The sequence below is a fragment of the Ctenocephalides felis genome, unplaced genomic scaffold (assembly GCF_003426905.1).
Source record: "Ctenocephalides felis isolate EL2017-DRISC unplaced genomic scaffold, ASM342690v1 CF-g0.4_SCAFFOLD_01492, whole genome shotgun sequence".
Classification (NCBI taxonomy): domain Eukaryota; kingdom Metazoa; phylum Arthropoda; class Insecta; order Siphonaptera; family Pulicidae; genus Ctenocephalides; species Ctenocephalides felis.
In genome coordinates, this window is record NW_020537646.1 from 5,852,901 (window position 1) to 5,871,002 (window position 18,102).

Below are 18,102 nucleotides of genomic sequence, written 5' to 3' on the forward strand. Positions count from 1 at the left end.
AATAAAGGTCTTTGCATTGAACTTTATTGAAGCGCAATTAATTGAACTTTACGGTAATAAACAAATTAGCAAATACGCAAATAAACAAAATGTTCCGCGTGAGCATTTTATTTGTGGTATTGTTTGTAGGGATTCAAGGTACACAAATATTTTATACAAAAAATTAAATATATTTTGTTACGTTTTAGAACATGTTTGTATTATGTATTATATCCTTGATTAAAAGTGATAATTTTTTGTACCATTTTTAGGTAATGCAATTGGGCTTGCCGAGGACTATGCAAACGATAAAGAATATATGATGTTTCCTGATGGCGAAGGAAAATTACATCTGATCCATCTCAAGGAGGACAAATATCAACCACAAATCAAATTTAATGTCAATAAACATATGAATTTCCTTCTATATACCAGGTAAATATCAAAACTCCTTAAAATTACATTTACTATGCAAAATATTTCTGAAAAAAACAAGGAGAACCCAAAACGAAAATCGTTTGCTAAAAGTACGATGGATTTACTAATAATATTTTTTTCAGGGAAAATCCTGATGAACCCCAAGTTTTGAAATTTAAGAGTTTGGCCTCAATTAGAGAATCTAACTTTGCACAGATTCATGAAACATTTTTTGTAACTCACGGCTGGAAAAGTGGCCCAAAAAGTTCAGTAAATATATTGATCAAAAACGGTTAGTATAATAATAATAATATTAATATTATGAATAGTTAATTAATAACTATGTGTCCTTTACTAGCACTTTTGAAAGCTGGTGATTACAATGTGATCGTAGTGGATTGGAAATATGGTGCTTCCTACAATTATTTCGCAGCCAGGGGTCATGCTGCCACTGCCGGAAAACACTTAGGAAACTTCCTGAACTTCCTGGTTAAAGAAATCAACCTAAGACTGAAGACAGTACATTTGATCGGACACAGTTTGGGTGCTCACGTAATGGGATTTGCAGGAAAAACTATCAGGAAAGAAAATAAAGGACAAAAAGTTGGCCAAATTGTTGGTAAGTAGAAAGGATTCATCTAACTAGAAAACTGTACCAAACATGTTATTTTTTTTAAATTGGTTATTAGAATAAAATACAATTCTTCAAGCCATTGAGAAGAAGACGCAACTTAAAGCCTTTAATTATAAGTCTAACATTAATCTTATATTTAGATATGGATCTATTAGGAAATCTTCTCAATGGAGATGATACCAAAATGAAATGATATATAGTATTGCAAACCAACAGAGAATATTTTTATTTTATTACCATTAATGTTGATTAATTTATTTAGGTTTGGATCCAGCTCTTCCCTTATATACTTTTGGAAATCCAGGTGGCAGATTAGAACTAAATGATGCCCAATACGTCGAAATTATTCATACAAATGGTGGAAAACTAGGTAAAATTATGAAAACAGAAATCTCAGACTTTATACTACAGCTAAATTAACATCGAAATATTTTTAAATCAGGCTTTTTGGATGCCATTGGTCATGCTGATTACTATCCTAACTGGGGATCTACTCAACCAGGCTGTGGATTGGATATGTTTGGTAAGACTTTAATGAATTCATATATATTTATTATTTAAAAATATTATAATTTATATTATTATTTATATATTTTTATATAGGTTCCTGTGCCCATGCCAGAGCTTATGAATATTATGCTGAATCAATTATCCGATCAGCTCATTTCCAATCCAAAAAATGCAGGGATTTACATCAGTTGAAAAATGATTTTTGCACTGACAAGGCTGGCAACTACCTCATGGGTGGAATGGTCAATCAAAAAGAAAGGTAAGTTTTTTAGGTGAATAAAATAACTAATATTAATAATAATAAATAAAGTAAAATTATTGATATTTTTAAGGTTCTCATTCTAATACAATATTGATTCAAGTACCAAATAGTAAGTATATGAGTTTATTATTATTTTCAATATTTACAGGTATTTTGGAATATTTATTTTGCAAACTGCTGAAAAGTCTCCATTCGGTTTGGGTTATCGATGAAATTACCGAGTTCGACAAATTGGACTTCATGATGAATAATAACGTTCTGAATAAATATGAATAAAAACTTAAATATTCTGACATTGTTATATTTTTTATAAAAATAAAATAAATGTCGCCAATGTTTGTAAAGTTATAGCAATAAATATGAAAATAATATTTGTGTGTGTTTTACTAGCATAGTTTATAATAATTCAATTTGACCCTGCATCCAAGAATACTTTCCAATTATTTGAATTTGCATTGCAATATTATTTTCCAAAATTCATTTATATTAATAACAGTTCAATTTTTCAAGCATCTTCTAATAGATAATCGTAAAAATTATAAAATTTTACTATGTTAATAAAATACCATTTAAAAAAATGCTGGCGATTTAAATATTCTTAAAAATGGATAATAATCTCACATTGCAGGTAATTAGGTATTTATATTAAAGTTGATGTCATTAAACTGTAATCATTTCTTCGTTAGTTAATCACTTTAATCCCTTCTGAGTTGATGTCACTTCAAATCTAATGCCTCTTATGCAGAAATGTTTATTTTATTAGCAAACTAACGATTAAAAACACTCTATAATAAGAAAACTATTTGAACTATGCGGAACTGAGTTAAATAATGATGAAAAAATTAAATTAACTGAGGACTCGAGAAAAAATTAACAGTTGTCGATTAAAATTCAATTCAGACTAAAATATATAAAAAAATCTTTCATCGCGCATAATAAAGTAAAATTATACATAAAAATTTGATTAAAATTACAAACTAAAAATAACATAAATATTAAAAAACATTTTTTTTTGCATAAATATTCAAATATAGAAAAGGTTTTTCCATGGATTTTCCCTAAGAACATTTGATAAGATATTTATCTTCTATATATATAAAAATAAGTCGGGTTTTCCTTCCTGACGAAATAACTCCAGAACGCACGAACCGATTTCGACAATTTTGCATTCATTGGAAAGTTCGGGCTCCGCATGGTTTATAGCTAAGAAAATTAGTGGTGCATGGCATCGTGCCCTAATGCAAATTGCTGGAACTTCACGCACCGTAATTAAAAATTCGAGTAATGACATTAGTGAGAATTATCAGAATTATGCTTGGTTAAGTCAACGAGCAATTCTTGCCGCCAAGAAATATGATGTACACGCACTGAATTTCACCATTCAATCAAAAATTGCTGGCGATTTGGTGACATACCAATGATTCCGACTGGTCTTAAGTTTGACTTCAAACGATTGCAACTTCCAGTTCGCCTTGCGTTCGCAATAATAAGTCGCAAGGCCAATCGCTTAGTGTTAGCGGGATAAATTTCAAATAGATTATTTAGAAAATCATTGTTTTTCACATGGGCAGTTATACGTTGCCTGTTCACAAGCTGGAAAACCATCCGATTTGTTTGTGTTAACGTCAGACCAAAAAACAAAAAATGTGGTTTACCAAAGATCACTTCCATGGAACGGATAATTTGCGGATTCACTTTCATTTACTTAGAGAAGTTCAACTAAAAAACACTTCATTTTTGTAATCAAAATAAATTCGTTACTGTTGTATAATAAAATCAAATTATTCCTTTTAAAATATAAAACAAACAAGAAATTTCTTCATCTTTCTCACGAAGCCATCTGGTGGCGAAACGGAGTTCGTCGGGTTTGCTAGTTATATATATAATTAACAATTTATTATTATTTTGACTAAATTTTTACTTCATGGTTCAGTTATTTCTTCAAGAAATTTTAAAAACGAAATATCTTCCAAACAATTTACTCTGGCTGTACATTATAGTAACTATCCATTTTATTCACTTGCTTACATCAAACTATTATTTTTTGTTATTTTCTGTTATTTTCACATCAATCAAATCTAATAAGAATAATTATTGAAAATTGCTCATAAAATTATTTTGTTTTTGCTGGATCACTCACGCAAGAGCTTTCCATCAGTTATTTATTATATCTTAGAAGAATGGAAAATTATAATATAATAGTTTTAATTTAAAATACGTTTTAATTTGATTTATTTATTAAAAATGATATATTAATTTTTAGGTAATTGTAAAATTAAAATATAATTTTTCTAAGGCATGTAATTTGTAAATAAGAAGCTAAATTAATAACTAATTAATATCTTTGTATATTAAATTTTATTTTTTTACGATTTTTATTTTAATATGTTATATGTTTCATATAATTCATCATATCTATTATATATAAGTATAGTAATGTAATGTATAATATTATTCGAATTTTCAAAAATTTACCTAATTTTGTATTTCAAAACTTAACATAAAAAAATATTATTTTATTGTGTTTTTGTTCAAACTTTTTTTTTCAAGTTAAGTTTGTATATTATTAATAAAGTTATCGAATATTAATTGAAAATAATCTTTATTTCAATGAATCGCCACTTCAAATTGAATTACAAATTAGAAACGTGCCAGAATAAATATTTTAAACAATGAAAATTTATTTTTAGCAATATGGTGGAATATTTTTTCATATTTATGTAGGGTATTAATATCATGGTGATAAAATATTAGTCACATAGTTTATTACAAAATAAAATAAAAATATTTATATATAGTGTATTAGACAATTTTTAAAAAATATTAATCTTATTGTACTTCCCAATTTTAAAACATTAGCTAGTAATAAAATCATGAATAATTTGGTGTGAAATATATTAAATATAAAATATGGTAATAAAAAATTTTATATTTAAATTCTGTAATGAAGTCATTAATAGATTATATAAAATACGTTGTTATTTTTAATTGGATTCATTACAAAATATACTTGCACCAAAACGAGTTATTATATATAACGAGCAAGACATTTTTTTTATAATTTATACAATTTTTAATATTTAACTGCTAAAATTAAAGCTATTTAAAAACATTGTATATCATATTAACAATTGTGGAAAAATCAATTTAATCACTATCAGAGGTACTTCTGATCAGGAGATCCTCAGAAAAATATAACTATTATTATTTGAAGTGCTCTTCAAACGTTATCTATTTGTCTTTTTGTTATAAATAAGCATGCAAAACGTTATTTGCATAGTGAACAGTAACTAATTAACAGTTTATATAGTTGACAACGATTTAAAGCAGAATGCATTTGGCCGGAGTCCTTCTTTTGGCTTTTGTCATCGGCATTCAAGGTAGTAAAATGTTTTAATAAAATGACTTTTTATTAATTAAATAGTCTATTTATTATTAATACGTGAAGTGTTATATATACGTAGTAATTTAAAAAAATATATACATTTTTGGGGGAATTCTGATTCATACTAACGAGAAAAAGTTGATGTAAATATTGATGCTTGTGGATGCTGCAAAATATTAGGAGCACGTAATATCAATAATTAAATAAATATAATTATATTTTTAAAAATTAATTAAAAAATTTCTTTATCATATTACTAGTGTGATAATAAATAAAGATATAAAATAAAGAATACGTAAAAATGAATAAATAATATAATTCTTATAATTTGCTTTCTATTCAATACCATATCTTTAATCTAGTATTAGATAGCAATAATTGGCATTTTTTTTTAAGAAACACTCTTTTTGTAATTTTCTTGTATATATGAATACACTAAAGCAAATATTTTTCCGAAAGAATATGACTTAATTTATTATTTTTTTTAGGAAATCCTATTTCTTTTAACGAAGATGACATAAATAATAAAGAGTCCATGTTATTTCCCGATGGAGATGGAAAACTACATCTGATTCATCTCAGGGCAAATCCGAACGAATATGAACCTCTCATAAAATTTGATCCAAACAAACATGTTCATTTTCAACTTTACACAAGGTATTTAAAAATTCAAAAAAATAGTATAATACATATATATATATATATATATATATATACATATATATGTATGTATATAAACAATTGCAAAATTTTTGTAAATAATTTCATGAAACTGCGTCTATGTAAATACATACGTAGATGTAAATAAACGTAAGTACTAAACAATGATTTATGATAATTTATTAAAATTACTTGTAATCCACCACCGTCACTGATAAAGTTATCTTTTATCAAATAATATTTTCTATAATGATTTATTGTTTGTTTTTCCAAGCCTCTAACATTTTGTAGGCTTCTAAATTAATATTAGTCTTCTCCTCACTATGGAGTGAAATAGGTATACTATTTTTTCTAGTTTACAATTTAGCTTATAAAGTATTTAGTATCTTGATTGCTATTAAGGAAATAATATAAATGTTTGGAAATTAAATTGAACCCCATTTTAGGAAAAACCCCAAGAAGCCGCAACTATTAGTTCCAAAAGATTTATCAACAGTCAAGAAATCAAATTTTGATCCTGCAAAGCATACTTTCTTCATTTCTCATGGATGGAAAAATAAATTGAGTAGTCCTGTCAATGAACTGATACGAAAAGGTGAGTATTATACTAATAAATTACTAATAATTAACTTAGTTAATCAACCTTACGAAGTTAAAAAATTCAAAAATGTTGCCATTAGGAAATAAAAATTGTCTGTGTAAATATATGTTTTCCTAAGTGTTAATGTTACCGTTGGATAAATGAATGAAATACTTAACAACAATCAACTAAACTAATGTGATTATTATAATCCCTTATCTAGCCTACCTAGATACCGAAGATGTGAACGTGATAGTGGTTGATTGGGAATATGGAGCCTCCTACAATTACCTGGCTGCCAGAGGTCACGCTGCCACAACTGGGAAACATTTAGGAAAATTCATTAGTTTACTTAAGAAAAACTTTAATGTTTCCCTGAAAAATGTGCGATTGGTTGGACACAGTTTAGGCTCCCACGTCTCAGGATTTGCCGGAAAAACGGTCAAGAAAATCACCGGAAACAAGGTTGCCCAAATTGTAGGTAAGAAGATAAAATTTACGTACAAACAATTACAAGTGATATACTTTAGAGCAAAATTTCAGATTTTTATCATTAATTTTTTTATGATGATTATGTTATTTGTCTACAGGTCTGGATCCAGCTTTACCTTTATATTCCATCAAAGATCCTGAAGGAAGATTGAGCAAAAATGACGCTGAGTACGTTGAAATTATCCACACAAATGGTGGAAAATTAGGTAAGGACTTTTTATATAATAAAATAATTTTTAGCGCATATTTATGTAAAAATTTATAATATTTTGCCAAATACCAAAATTTAATTATCTTATCAATCACCATTAGAATTGTTACATAATACTACAAAAGTCATCTATAAAAATGTATATACAAAACTTATATTCAGCAAGAGGATTAGCACAATATTTTCACAAAATAAAGTTGTATATAATAATATTGTTTTTTTAGGTTTCTGGGATCCTTTAGGTCATGCTGACTTCTACCCTAACTTAGGATATGCTCAACCTGGATGTGGCACAGATATTTCAGGTAATGATTATATAATTTTATGTTTCCTGTTTTTTATTTAATACAAAAAATGAAAATAAGATAAAATCGGAAAAAGTAAGTTTTTCATTTTGAATTTATTATTATCTTTCAAAAATGATAATCTTTATATCTTTGTTGAAATAAAAATTATGTAGTTATGTAATTTTTTATACATAACATTAAAGTAATTATTCATAAATTATCAGTGCGTGTACAAGTTCTAATAATATTCTATGAGTTTATATTTTTTTATGAATTTGGTGAGACATCAAAAAATAATATTTTACTCAAGTTGCAGAAATTGATTTTAATTTTTATTTCAGGATCATGTGCCCATGCAAGGGCCTATAAATATTTTGCAGAATCTATCGAAAGATCGCAATCATTCAGGTCTAAATTATGTTCTTCCATGGAACAACTGAGCAACAATAAGTGTCCTCAAAGCAGCAATTGGTTCTTAATGGGAGGAAAACACTATAAGCCAGTGTAAGTTAAAATTTAATAATTAACACAAAAATAAATCCATAAAAAATATTCTGAAAAATATTGTTAAAAATTTGCGAATTAACATCATTCGATTACGATCATTTTGTTTTCAATTAAAATGAAAATGATTATTATTTTCAGAAAACACGGATTGTTCTACCTAAAAACAAAAGCCGAATACCCATTTGCTTTAGGAGATGCTGGAGTCACTTTATGAAAATGATCGAACTTTAAAAGACAAACATTATATTTTTATTACTTGAAAATAAAATGTTTGCAATTGTATACGTATGTAAATAAATATTACAAATAAAATATTAAGTATATAAAAAATAACAATAATTTTTTATAATATTTTATCCTTGGCATATAGGAAAGTGCAAATCGTTAATCATCATTGATTAAATTCACTTATGCAAAATTATGAAAAATATTCAAATCTCAATAATAATAAAAAATATATTCAGTTATAGCCCCATCGAATTATATAAGTATAGAATATACAGGTACCCACTACTTAAGTATTTACTTATAAAATTTTATTATAGAAATTTTACCAGCTGCTCCACCCTGATAATCAATATCTGCATAATAATAATTTAAAAAACATAATAATAATAATTTAAAAAACAAATAAATATCGCCACTGTATCACCTTGTATCCATTATAATGGTAATGTAGCATAAATACAATAATTATGCATCTGATAATTACTTTAAAAATTCTTAACCCATTTTGATATGAAATCAATAGTATGATTAAAGTGAATTATGTAAGTTTAAGATACACAATAATTCTATTATTATAATATTAATTATGAATTCAAACAAAAACAATCTTACGACAGTGACTTTTAGCATTAGTTATATAAATCTGCTACCCAATTAATCAAAACATAAATCATGAAATAATAAAATGAATTAAATGTTTTTTTTAAAAAAACCTATATGATTATTCAGTATTCAAATTGAATAAATATATATAGAAATAGAAGTGAAAATAAAACAATATTACACAATCAAAATCATAATAGCAGTAAGTGTGCTTATAATTAGTAAAGATATTCCATAACCAAAAATGATTAGGATGGAAAATATTTATGCAGAATAAATTACAAATTATTTACGTAATGATAAAAATATTATCACAATTCTGCAATTTTTTTATTCATTTATATATACATGAAATATTAAAGTAGCAAATGTATCATGATACTAACGGTGTAGTAAACAGAAAAATTGCGTGCTTATGTTATCTTATTAAAAATAAAATCGATTGCGATATTCTATTCATTTTATCGAAAAGTAATTGGACACATATGCACGATTTCGATGTCCATTTTTGCTATTGTACAAATGTTTATAATCAATTTTTGTAGTTATATAAGCGGTATGGATACTGAGAATTTTTAGTACAAGGCACTATCTAAAATATTATTTGTATTTAATACATTATTAACACTTACGGGACGGCACCGATTTCAACTACATAACCGATTTCAAATAACTTCAAATTATTTTCAAAATAGAACACTGTTTATCACTGCTATATGTAATTTATTCAACTTTTCGATGCAAACTGAGTATTTGTTTATAAAATAGCTTTTGTTTATAAAATAGACAGAGTTTGTTTGTCCACTGAGGTGGACAGCCGCCCCCAAAGTGTTAAAATGTATTACATTAATAAATTTGCCGCCAGCCAGATTTTTAAGTTAGATTATAACGACGTGGTCAAATTTTTATTAATATTTCACTTGATGTAACAAAAATTAAATGCAGATACTTGTTATTACTGTCGTTTTTTATAAAAACAATAAAATGAATATTTGATTTATAACTAATGGAATAAACAAATAATTCGCATATAAATTTAATTAGCTACAGCCGATATCATCCTTGGATCACAAAATCATATGTGGTAAATGAACAGAAAAACAATAGGCCATGTTTTTGGGGAATGCTAAATCTATGACATACAAATGCAAATAATGTACAAAAAAATTCAGAAAAAGGTATTGTTATTCCTAATAAATTTGCAAGTATTCAGTGATAATGATGAAATATACAAAATTATTCGCAAATAATGAGATTAATTAATGAATCCATGAAGTTGATAAATATATGTAATGTAACTGGTTAGATGGTCGAAAAATCGCAAGTCAAATAAAATAAAATTTTCAATTAAATTAAACATTTTTCAATTTTCAACGTAACGTTTATTAAATTATCATCATTATCATCAACACAACATATTTAAATATTATTTCCATTACCTTTGAACAGCTTGATGGCTCGTATTTTCTTCAACATCTTCAAACACGTTCCAATAATTGCACAACTGTTCACCAACAGTTTAGAAATAACTGAAAATAAAACAAACACAAAACTGGAAATTCGGTGTCACAATCACAAACTAACCAAGAAAATAGATTCATTCACAATGCGATTCGTTCTATGGGTAATGACTAACAGAGTATGGATGAAATGTGCGGTTTCAAGAAGACATACGGCAGTAGGAACAATATGGTGCCGACCGTCCTGGTGCGGTGCCTATATGTTTCCTGTCGGTGCTGCTAAACGAACCGGAAACGCACGGGTGCATAACGCACGTGTCACGGACGATGAATCCGATGAGCGGCCGCACGATTCCGTATATAGAATGAGTAGGTATCGTACGTTTGTACATCTTAGGGGAAAATGGAAATAAAAAAAAATTGTGGACTTATAATTAAGTGGAATTCCTTAAGAAAAACGTCTGATGCAAGAAGTGCTTAAAATCAAAATTGAGAAGGACCGCGTGTGCCAACCAGAGTGTGGGTTGGTAGACCACAGTAAAAAAATTGTTTGGAGGGCATTGGAAAAAGTGAATATTTTTAACAAAAAAATTGATTTAAATTAAAAGTAATATATAATAATTGAATTAAATTATTCATTCACCACCTTTTTAAAAAAATATAAAAATTAAATAAAATGTGCACTTTTTTTGTTCTTTTTCGGTAAAATCGTTGTTTTTCCCATGCAAACATTTTACACATTTTATATCATTCAAATTTTCAAAGATATGGAATTTTTAACAAAGATCCATAGACTTTTTAACAAAGGTTTGGCCGTTTTATTTTTTTCAAATTTTCAAAGATATCTATCTATCCACGGATTTTTTTAACAAAGTTTTTTAACAAATTTTCAATCTAATTGTAGAACACATGAAAATACGACCATAGCAAATATAACTGAACAAATTTTATAAATTTTTTATATACTAAGTTTGTACATTGTTATTTAGTTTTTTTTTTTTTTTTTTGAATCGTAAATATATATTTTTATTATCTTTTGTTAACTAGTTGTAAGAACATAGTATGTTTTAAGAGCTCTTTTCATACTTATATGAGTTAATTGAAACAAATATATATATGCAAACAATATTATATTATATGATAGTATAATGATATTCCCAGAATAGGTGTATACAATTTGTATCTTTATGTAAAAATCAATGTATGTATTTAAGTCAAATAAGGCAAATTTTCAAATTGAAAAAAAAAAATTAACAAAGTTTTTGCGGTTTTGTATTTATGAAATATTTAAAGATATCTATCCACAGATTTTTTTTAACAAAGTTTTTGCCATTTTATATTATTCAAATTTTCAAAGATCCTATTATGGTATTTTTAACAAAGTTTTTGCCATTTTATATTATTCAAATTTTCAAAGATCCTATTATGGTATTTTTTAACAAAGTTTTGGCCGTTTTATATTATTCAAATTTTCAAAAATATATCCATGTCTTTTTTAACAAAGTTTTGGTCGTTTTATATTATCCAAATTTTCAAAGATATTTATCCATGGTATTTTTAACAAACTTATGGCCGTTTAATTTTATTCAAATTTTCAAAGATATCTATTATCTTATATCACACGCAATATATGTAAAATTATAATTGGCGTAATGATCGCAAGATCCACAGCCATGTAAAATAAATAAAAAAAAATGCATATACGCAAAATTATAAACACTAAACTATATTTTGCTTATATTTACATCATCATTTTCACTGTCAAAGTACAACACTACAAAATGTGTGATGATACAGTTACGTATTCTTAGTCAAACTTGGACATTGTCTGTGATGGAAATCTATTGATAAGATGGGAACGCTCCGTTTTATGACAAAAATTAAATTTTATGTGCGTATAAGCTAGTTTGTTTGAAATACCAAAACAAAGAGCATTATCGTTTTTAAACGCATTAAAATCATTCACACAATTTACTCATCTGTAACCCGATCTTAATGATAATTGCTGAATATATTTTTATATATTCTATAAGTAGTACGAAGGATCCAATTCTCCCCTATGCACATGAAAAATATAATAGGTGCACCTGGCTGATTCACTACAATTTTATTATTGTTATTAGAGGCACGAGACTGCAAGTGCCGTCATTATTGCGACGTTCTATCGAAAACAACTAGTGGGAGTTAGATATCAGATTTCAATTGCGTTTTTTTAGAAAATTATAATAAAGTTAGGTAAAAATCTTATTCAAAACATTTGTAGAATCACTTGTAAATTATTAATTAATTATTATTATATTATTTATAACCGGGAATCTAATCACTGGATTGGCATTCGATTTAGATAAACTACTTACTACCAATTTGCTGATGTTATAATGGTATAGGTGCAGAAGTTAGAAAAGAAAAAAAAATTATATTATTGTAATTAATAGATTATTATATTTTTAATCACTTAATTTTTCAATTGTTATGTTTTCAAAAGTTACTTAAATAAAAAGTAAAATTAAAAGTGAAAAAATTATATCATTATAATTAATAGATTATTATTAACTTAATTTTTGAATTATGGTGTTTTTTAAAAAATTATTAAGAAAAATCTAGAAAAGAGCAAATTAACACATATAATTAATCATAAGAGAATGAAAACGTATACAGCAATAGCCGTAAATAAAAAAATTCATAGACACAACACTAGGTAAAATAAAAAAAATCTAAAAAAAAATGAAAGAATATAGATTATATGGTGCTAACAAGGTATTTAATCAACCCTCACGTGAAATCTGGTTCACTGAAGAAGAGAAGAATAAATTTGAAATTAGGATAAATAAATATGATGATATAATAGTCAGGAACAGAAATTTTTGAAAATGAGCTCTTTAGGGGGCCTAAATTACGTGAGGTTTTTAGAGGGAGGGGGGGTTTGACAAAAAATCACGAAATACCATGCGGGATAGGGTGGGGTATAGTAAGATATCACGTGTAATTATTTTTTAACTATTTCTTTTTTAAAAAAAAAACATTTTCAAAAAAAAAAAAAATCTTACAGTTTTATCACGTAACTAAAAATACACGTGATGTTTGGTGGGGGTGGGGATTAATTTTGAATTTCACCATGTATCACCAAGGGGGAGGGGGTGGGTGCAATTTTTTTTAAAATCTCGCTCACGTGATTAATGGACGCCCCCTTATATATAAATAGTTTAAAAGTTGAACATTTCATGGCAATTTCTTTCCTAAAAACGACATCCTGCAGATGTTAGATATATTGACTGACCTTACTCATGTGTCTATCGTCTGAAAAATTAATTTTAGAAATATGACTTCAACGTAGTCGATCAATTCAAAATAGCTCGTTTGGTTTTATAACATGACCAACTTATTATCTCTTACCTGGTGTGCTACACCGTAATAAGCATGTAATACCTGAGACGGTAAAAATAAATCACCTAATACGTTCTCGAGTATTAAAAAGTTAAGTGGACACGGTCTGCTTGTTAACGGCGAGATGTACGTTTTGTTGCCCGTTGCGGCATCAGCGGTGCGTGCGGACAATATATTCATATGGACGATATTGCAAATTTGATACACAGGATAAAACACCGGACGGATACCCTCTGATTCTTATCAATACGACTACCATTGTGCTTATATGATATATAGATGTATATTTTTCAACAGCTATCAGAACTATGTGTTCTATGAGCTGTGTTTGCCATCGTACATCATCTAGAATTTTCTCTCGAAAGGGCAACCCAGTGGTCAACCACTCTTTTTATGTTCAGACTATTTATATAATACTAATGGGGTGCATGGCATCGTGCCTTACAGCAAATGCGGGAACTTCCTATACTGTAATCAAAAATCTTGGTACGAAACTCAAAAAAATTTACTCAAAATATGTACACATTATTAAAATCTCTATAAAATATCTGATAATTTGATGTACATATGTCCAATGAACATTTTTGACCGCCAAATGACGTTTTTTAAACTTATTTTTATTGATAGTCCATTACCGCTGGACCTGCCTTCCTAAAATTTTAATAAATTCTTCGTCTTGTAAATACAAGTAAAATATGTTTGTTGAATTATTAAAATTGGGCGCTTAGTTTTCTTAAAAACTGAATTACCGTTTTTGGTACTTTTTGCCCCGTATCTTCGGAACGGCTAGACCTGCCTTCGCCAAAAACTAATCAGCACGTCTCCTTATCAATACGAATCGAATGTTCTTTGAATTATTCAAATCGATTGATCGGTGTTCCCAAAATCGTCCGAACACACACACATACATCAATTTTTTCTAAGGTATGCCAAAATGTTCAGAAACCTTTGAAACGTAGAGATATATAAAAATTTTCATTTTCGATTTTTTTGCGATTACTATAACTTACCCTACGAGAAGTTAATAATACTGATATTGCAAAAAAGCTAACAATGTTGATACGAGGATAAGTAAGTAGCAATGTGTTGTATTTCAAATATTAAAGTTCAAGTTCATTCAAAAATTTAAATTTTAAAAATATATACGAAATAAAAGAATTTATAATACTTACACTTCTGCTGGTGGCATTTGAACAATAGCAGCAATAAGAGGAGCACAATGTCCTTCACGCAGAACAATTACTCTGATACTGTAAGAATTATCATCATATTCCTCCGAAAGTTGTTCTGGATTATCTGGTTGTACAGCACGAATATGGGTTTCCAAATGATAGTTCACACCAGGCACAAGAAGAGGAATCTGGATAAAAGAAATATTACTTTTAAACAGATTTTCTAACTAAGAACTTTGATGATAAAATTGTTTTTAAACAAACCTTCATATAAGAATCCTTAGCTATGTACAAATTATGATCGCAATGTATGAGAATAAATAAATCAGTGATTCTTGTCAGTTGAGACATGTTTTCCAATTGGAGTGCCAGGCGAAAAGTGGGTCCTAAACCAAGAACCTGAAAATTATAATATATAAAATTCAGCAAACCTGTTGATATTACTTAGATTATTGTAGTAAATGATAAAATTACTTTTAAATATTTAATAAATAAATAGCAAAAAAATGGTATCGTTTGCATATTTATGTCCTAGATCTTTCATTGCTCTAATGCAAGATTGATACGAGCTTGTTATAAAATTCAAAATATGTTAAATATGTATTAATTAAATTCGAAATGTATCTATTATCTACCTGAGCTGCAAGTTTGACTGGAGCAGCATTGGCTAGAGCAACAGAAGTGTCTGCTGACTGCAAAGTATCAACAGTGGTTCGAGCTACATTAAGACGCATTCGCCAAAGTTCTTGTTGGAAAATCTGATGCATTTCTAAAAACAAAAATTTAAATGATTATTGTTGTCATACTTTGTTTACAAAACTCACCTATTGCTTGTTCTCTTTCTCTGATGCTATGTTCTACAAAAAGCTTAGTTTTCTTTGGCAGCTGAAGTGGAGGTGCCTGAGAATTTATGGATTCCATTGACGCTGATTTTGTGACAGCAAATCTAGCTGTTCTTTTTAAAATTTTCATGATCAAAGAGCCATCTGTAAATTATTTTATTGTATTGTAATATAAAAATTATTTATCAATACTATTTATAACTGAATCATAATTTTTGATGATATAGAATATTTTACCATTTGTGGAAATTATGAGTACATGTTCCTCCTGACCGAGACTTCCAAAAGTAACAGCCGATACGGTATCTGCAATAAAATTTAATCAAATTAAAATAGCTCCAAGCATGCAATAAAAGGCAATTAATTAAATTCCAACCTGTAATGTTAAATATGTCCACCAAATGCCTGCCTTTATAGCAATGAATTTCACCTCCTAGCATAGAAACAATTGCCAAAGACATTCCCAAATGAGGGAGGACAGCTTGGCAGAAAGCAGTAGGAGCAGCCGGCAACGTGACCGTCCACATGCGTCTACCCTGCACAAAAAAAGATTAAAGGTTCCTAAAGAGATAGTATTTTAAATTTACGAAATCATGAAAAATATTGATTTAAAAACAATAAAGAAAACCCACTTGGAATGATTTTAGAATTAGATTAATTTTCTATTATTTTTATTACCTTTCTAGAATAACAAGATATTGTTTTATCCATTAATACAAGTATTGCAGATTGATCTTGTGCATTAATTTCTAAACCAACAATTGGCACATCAAGACGAATGAGAGTGCGGCCTTCTAACCAGCCTTTGCGCAAAACACAGACCGTCTTCTCCCTGGTTTGTAAATAATTTATATATATATATATATATATATATATATATACATATATATATTATATTTTTCTGTATACCTGCAAGCTACCAAGCACCGATATTCCACATCGTAAGATCCTATCATCGACATCAAAGTAGGAGTATATTTTGAAGAACTTATACGAGCCTAAAAAAACAACGGTTTTCAATATTATTAAATTATTTCAATAGTATTAAAATTAATTTTTTTTATTTTAACTTGGTGTATTATAGTGAACGCTTGTGAATCGAGTATCATAAGTTCCCCGTGCTGAGTGACCAGACTCAGGCAATCAGCAGCACGTTCTTTTGCAGCATTTCTGCTCAAGGGGGCCATACACATAACCGCGCTACGACGTACAGAGTCTTCCTGAAGATGCTTTGCTATAAAATCCTAATGAAGTAATAATTAAAATAACTACTTCACTAAATTGATATTTATTGCGATCACTAAACTATGAAACATTGTCCATGAAATTACGAACCGGTCTGTTTTCCTCGGACAGTGCCAGTAAATTCTGAGTTCTAATAGTTAATTCAGAAAATGGAACTTCTCTTAATGATTCCAAAAATGCGAAAACATCGGATTCACCAGCTTCAAACTGTATATAAATAAATAAAAATATATTTCAGAATGATAAATAAAGTTGTGTAATACTCACTTTTCGCCATATTTCAATTTCCAAAGGTAAAACCTCCAAAGGAGGTAAGGTAAACTTAAAGTAAGGTTTGAAATTGCGATATAATAGGATGTCACATCCACAAGATACTGCTATAGCTGCAAATACAAATATAATTCAAGAAAAAATAAATAAATTTCTTTAAGTATTCTTGTAAATAATTACCTTCGGCATCAGAATCTTCTAAATGTAATTTTACTATAGCAGAAGGAATTCCTGGTAAAACAGTTTCTTGAATTTGAGTGCGGCCTTTAAATGCCTATAAAAAATAATTTATTTAAAAAACATAAATAAAAAAATTTAAGTATTATTGAACAGTTTCGAAACTATACAAGATTATACAGTACATTCCATGCAAGATTATGTAGTATATATTAAAAGAAAAATAACTAAAAAAATTAATTTTTAGTACTAATACAGAAATTTTATAAAATTGATTTGCATTTTTAATAAGACAAGTGTTTAATAAAACATAAGCTTATTTGATCATTTTTTCCCCACTTACTCTAAGTTTGACTTTGCTGGTTCCAATATAAGAGTCAACGTGAGCAGCCACCAATTTATTGTCACCATCTCCTATAAGATCTGCAAGAACCATGCAGGATGCAGGTGAGTGCAGACTTGATCTTTCATCCCTTGGGACTTCCAACCAACTGGATGACATACTGAACTTTTGTTTTATTATTTAACAAGAGCACTAGAATTGTACTAGCACCAGCACCAGAACCGAACCAATATTTAGAGTATTTTATAATTTGTTTTAATGATACCAAATATATTAATTAAACCTTTTCTCTCGTGGTTATTTCAAACTTACATGCATGATTATAAAGTTTTTGTACTTGTGTTGTTCATACTTGTAGATTTAACACAACAGATACATTTATATTATATATAATTAAAATTATAGAATTACCATCAAACATGGTATTATATGTTTACACATTTTCTGATATACC

At 27.9% G+C, this 18,102-nt stretch overlaps 4 protein-coding genes across 4 annotated transcripts in view; 2 read left to right on the plus strand and 2 right to left on the minus strand.

Annotated features, from left to right (window-relative positions):
• The window catches only part of LOC113369980, a 31,698-nt gene extending 21,329 nt beyond the window's left edge, over nt 1–10,369 (minus strand). Inside the window, exon 1 of the mRNA XM_026610615.1 lies at nt 10,195–10,369. Within this exon, the coding sequence (XP_026466400.1) occupies nt 10,195–10,231 (37 nt within the window). The 5' untranslated portion in view covers nt 10,232–10,369. The remainder of the gene's footprint in view (nt 1–10,194) is intronic.
• On the plus strand, nt 41–2,173 carry LOC113369982 (phospholipase A1-like). Its single transcript, XM_026610617.1, has 8 exons — nt 41–138; nt 252–414; nt 540–688; nt 755–1,015; nt 1,293–1,400; nt 1,473–1,553; nt 1,634–1,799; nt 1,951–2,173. Exons 1-8 carry the CDS (start codon nt 90–92, stop codon nt 2,012–2,014), a joined length of 1,041 nt encoding a protein of 346 aa, XP_026466402.1. The 5' UTR covers nt 41–89; the 3' UTR covers nt 2,015–2,173.
• Nucleotides 5,092–8,230, plus strand: LOC113369981 (phospholipase A1-like). The gene is made up of 8 exons (XM_026610616.1): nt 5,092–5,182; nt 5,676–5,844; nt 6,294–6,442; nt 6,651–6,908; nt 7,018–7,125; nt 7,355–7,435; nt 7,759–7,921; nt 8,063–8,230. Exons 1-8 carry the CDS (start codon nt 5,134–5,136, stop codon nt 8,136–8,138), a joined length of 1,053 nt encoding a protein of 350 aa, XP_026466401.1. The 5' UTR covers nt 5,092–5,133; the 3' UTR covers nt 8,139–8,230.
• Nucleotides 10,370–14,767: 4,398 nt separating the features above from the next.
• LOC113370348 (Bardet-Biedl syndrome 1 protein-like) lies at nt 14,768–17,807 on the minus strand. The gene is made up of 13 exons (XM_026611015.1): nt 17,649–17,807; nt 17,309–17,402; nt 17,126–17,241; nt 16,949–17,065; nt 16,684–16,857; nt 16,523–16,611; nt 16,292–16,445; nt 15,990–16,149; nt 15,851–15,919; nt 15,596–15,757; nt 15,407–15,540; nt 15,036–15,170; nt 14,768–14,959 (listed from the first exon to the last, which is right to left on the minus strand). The coding sequence occupies exons 1-13, from the start codon at nt 17,805–17,807 to the stop codon at nt 14,768–14,770; spliced, it is 1,755 nt and encodes a 584-aa protein (XP_026466800.1).
• Between the last annotated feature and the right edge of the window lie 295 nt (nt 17,808–18,102).

What these genes read in the sequence shown, in the direction of transcription:
- LOC113369982 (XM_026610617.1), top strand. Translation starts at nt 90, where the DNA reads ATGTTCCGCGTGAGCATTTTATTTGTGGTATTGTTTGTAGGGATTCAA. An exon ending in AAATATATTGATCAAAAACG is followed by an intron (nt 689 to 754) that starts GTTAGTATAATA and finishes GTCCTTTACTAG; the next exon opens with CACTTTTGAAAGCTGGTGAT. An exon ending in AAAAGTTGGCCAAATTGTTG is followed by an intron (nt 1,016 to 1,292) that starts GTAAGTAGAAAG and finishes TAATTTATTTAG; the next exon opens with GTTTGGATCCAGCTCTTCCC.
- LOC113369981 (XM_026610616.1), top strand. Translation starts at nt 5,134, where the DNA reads ATGCATTTGGCCGGAGTCCTTCTTTTGGCTTTTGTCATCGGCATTCAA. An exon ending in CATTTTCAACTTTACACAAG is followed by an intron (nt 5,845 to 6,293) that starts GTATTTAAAAAT and finishes ACCCCATTTTAG; the next exon opens with GAAAAACCCCAAGAAGCCGC. An exon ending in CAATGAACTGATACGAAAAG is followed by an intron (nt 6,443 to 6,650) that starts GTGAGTATTATA and finishes TCCCTTATCTAG; the next exon opens with CCTACCTAGATACCGAAGAT.
- LOC113370348 (XM_026611015.1), bottom strand. Translation starts at nt 17,807, where the DNA reads ATGTCATCCAGTTGGTTGGAAGTCCCAAGGGATGAAAGATCAAGTCTG. An exon ending in CCAGCAAAGTCAAACTTAGA is followed by an intron (nt 17,403 to 17,648) that starts GTAAGTGGGGAA and finishes TATTTTTTATAG; the next exon opens with GCATTTAAAGGCCGCACTCA. An exon ending in ACTCATAATTTCCACAAATG is followed by an intron (nt 15,758 to 15,850) that starts GTAAAATATTCT and finishes AATAATTTACAG; the next exon opens with ATGGCTCTTTGATCATGAAA.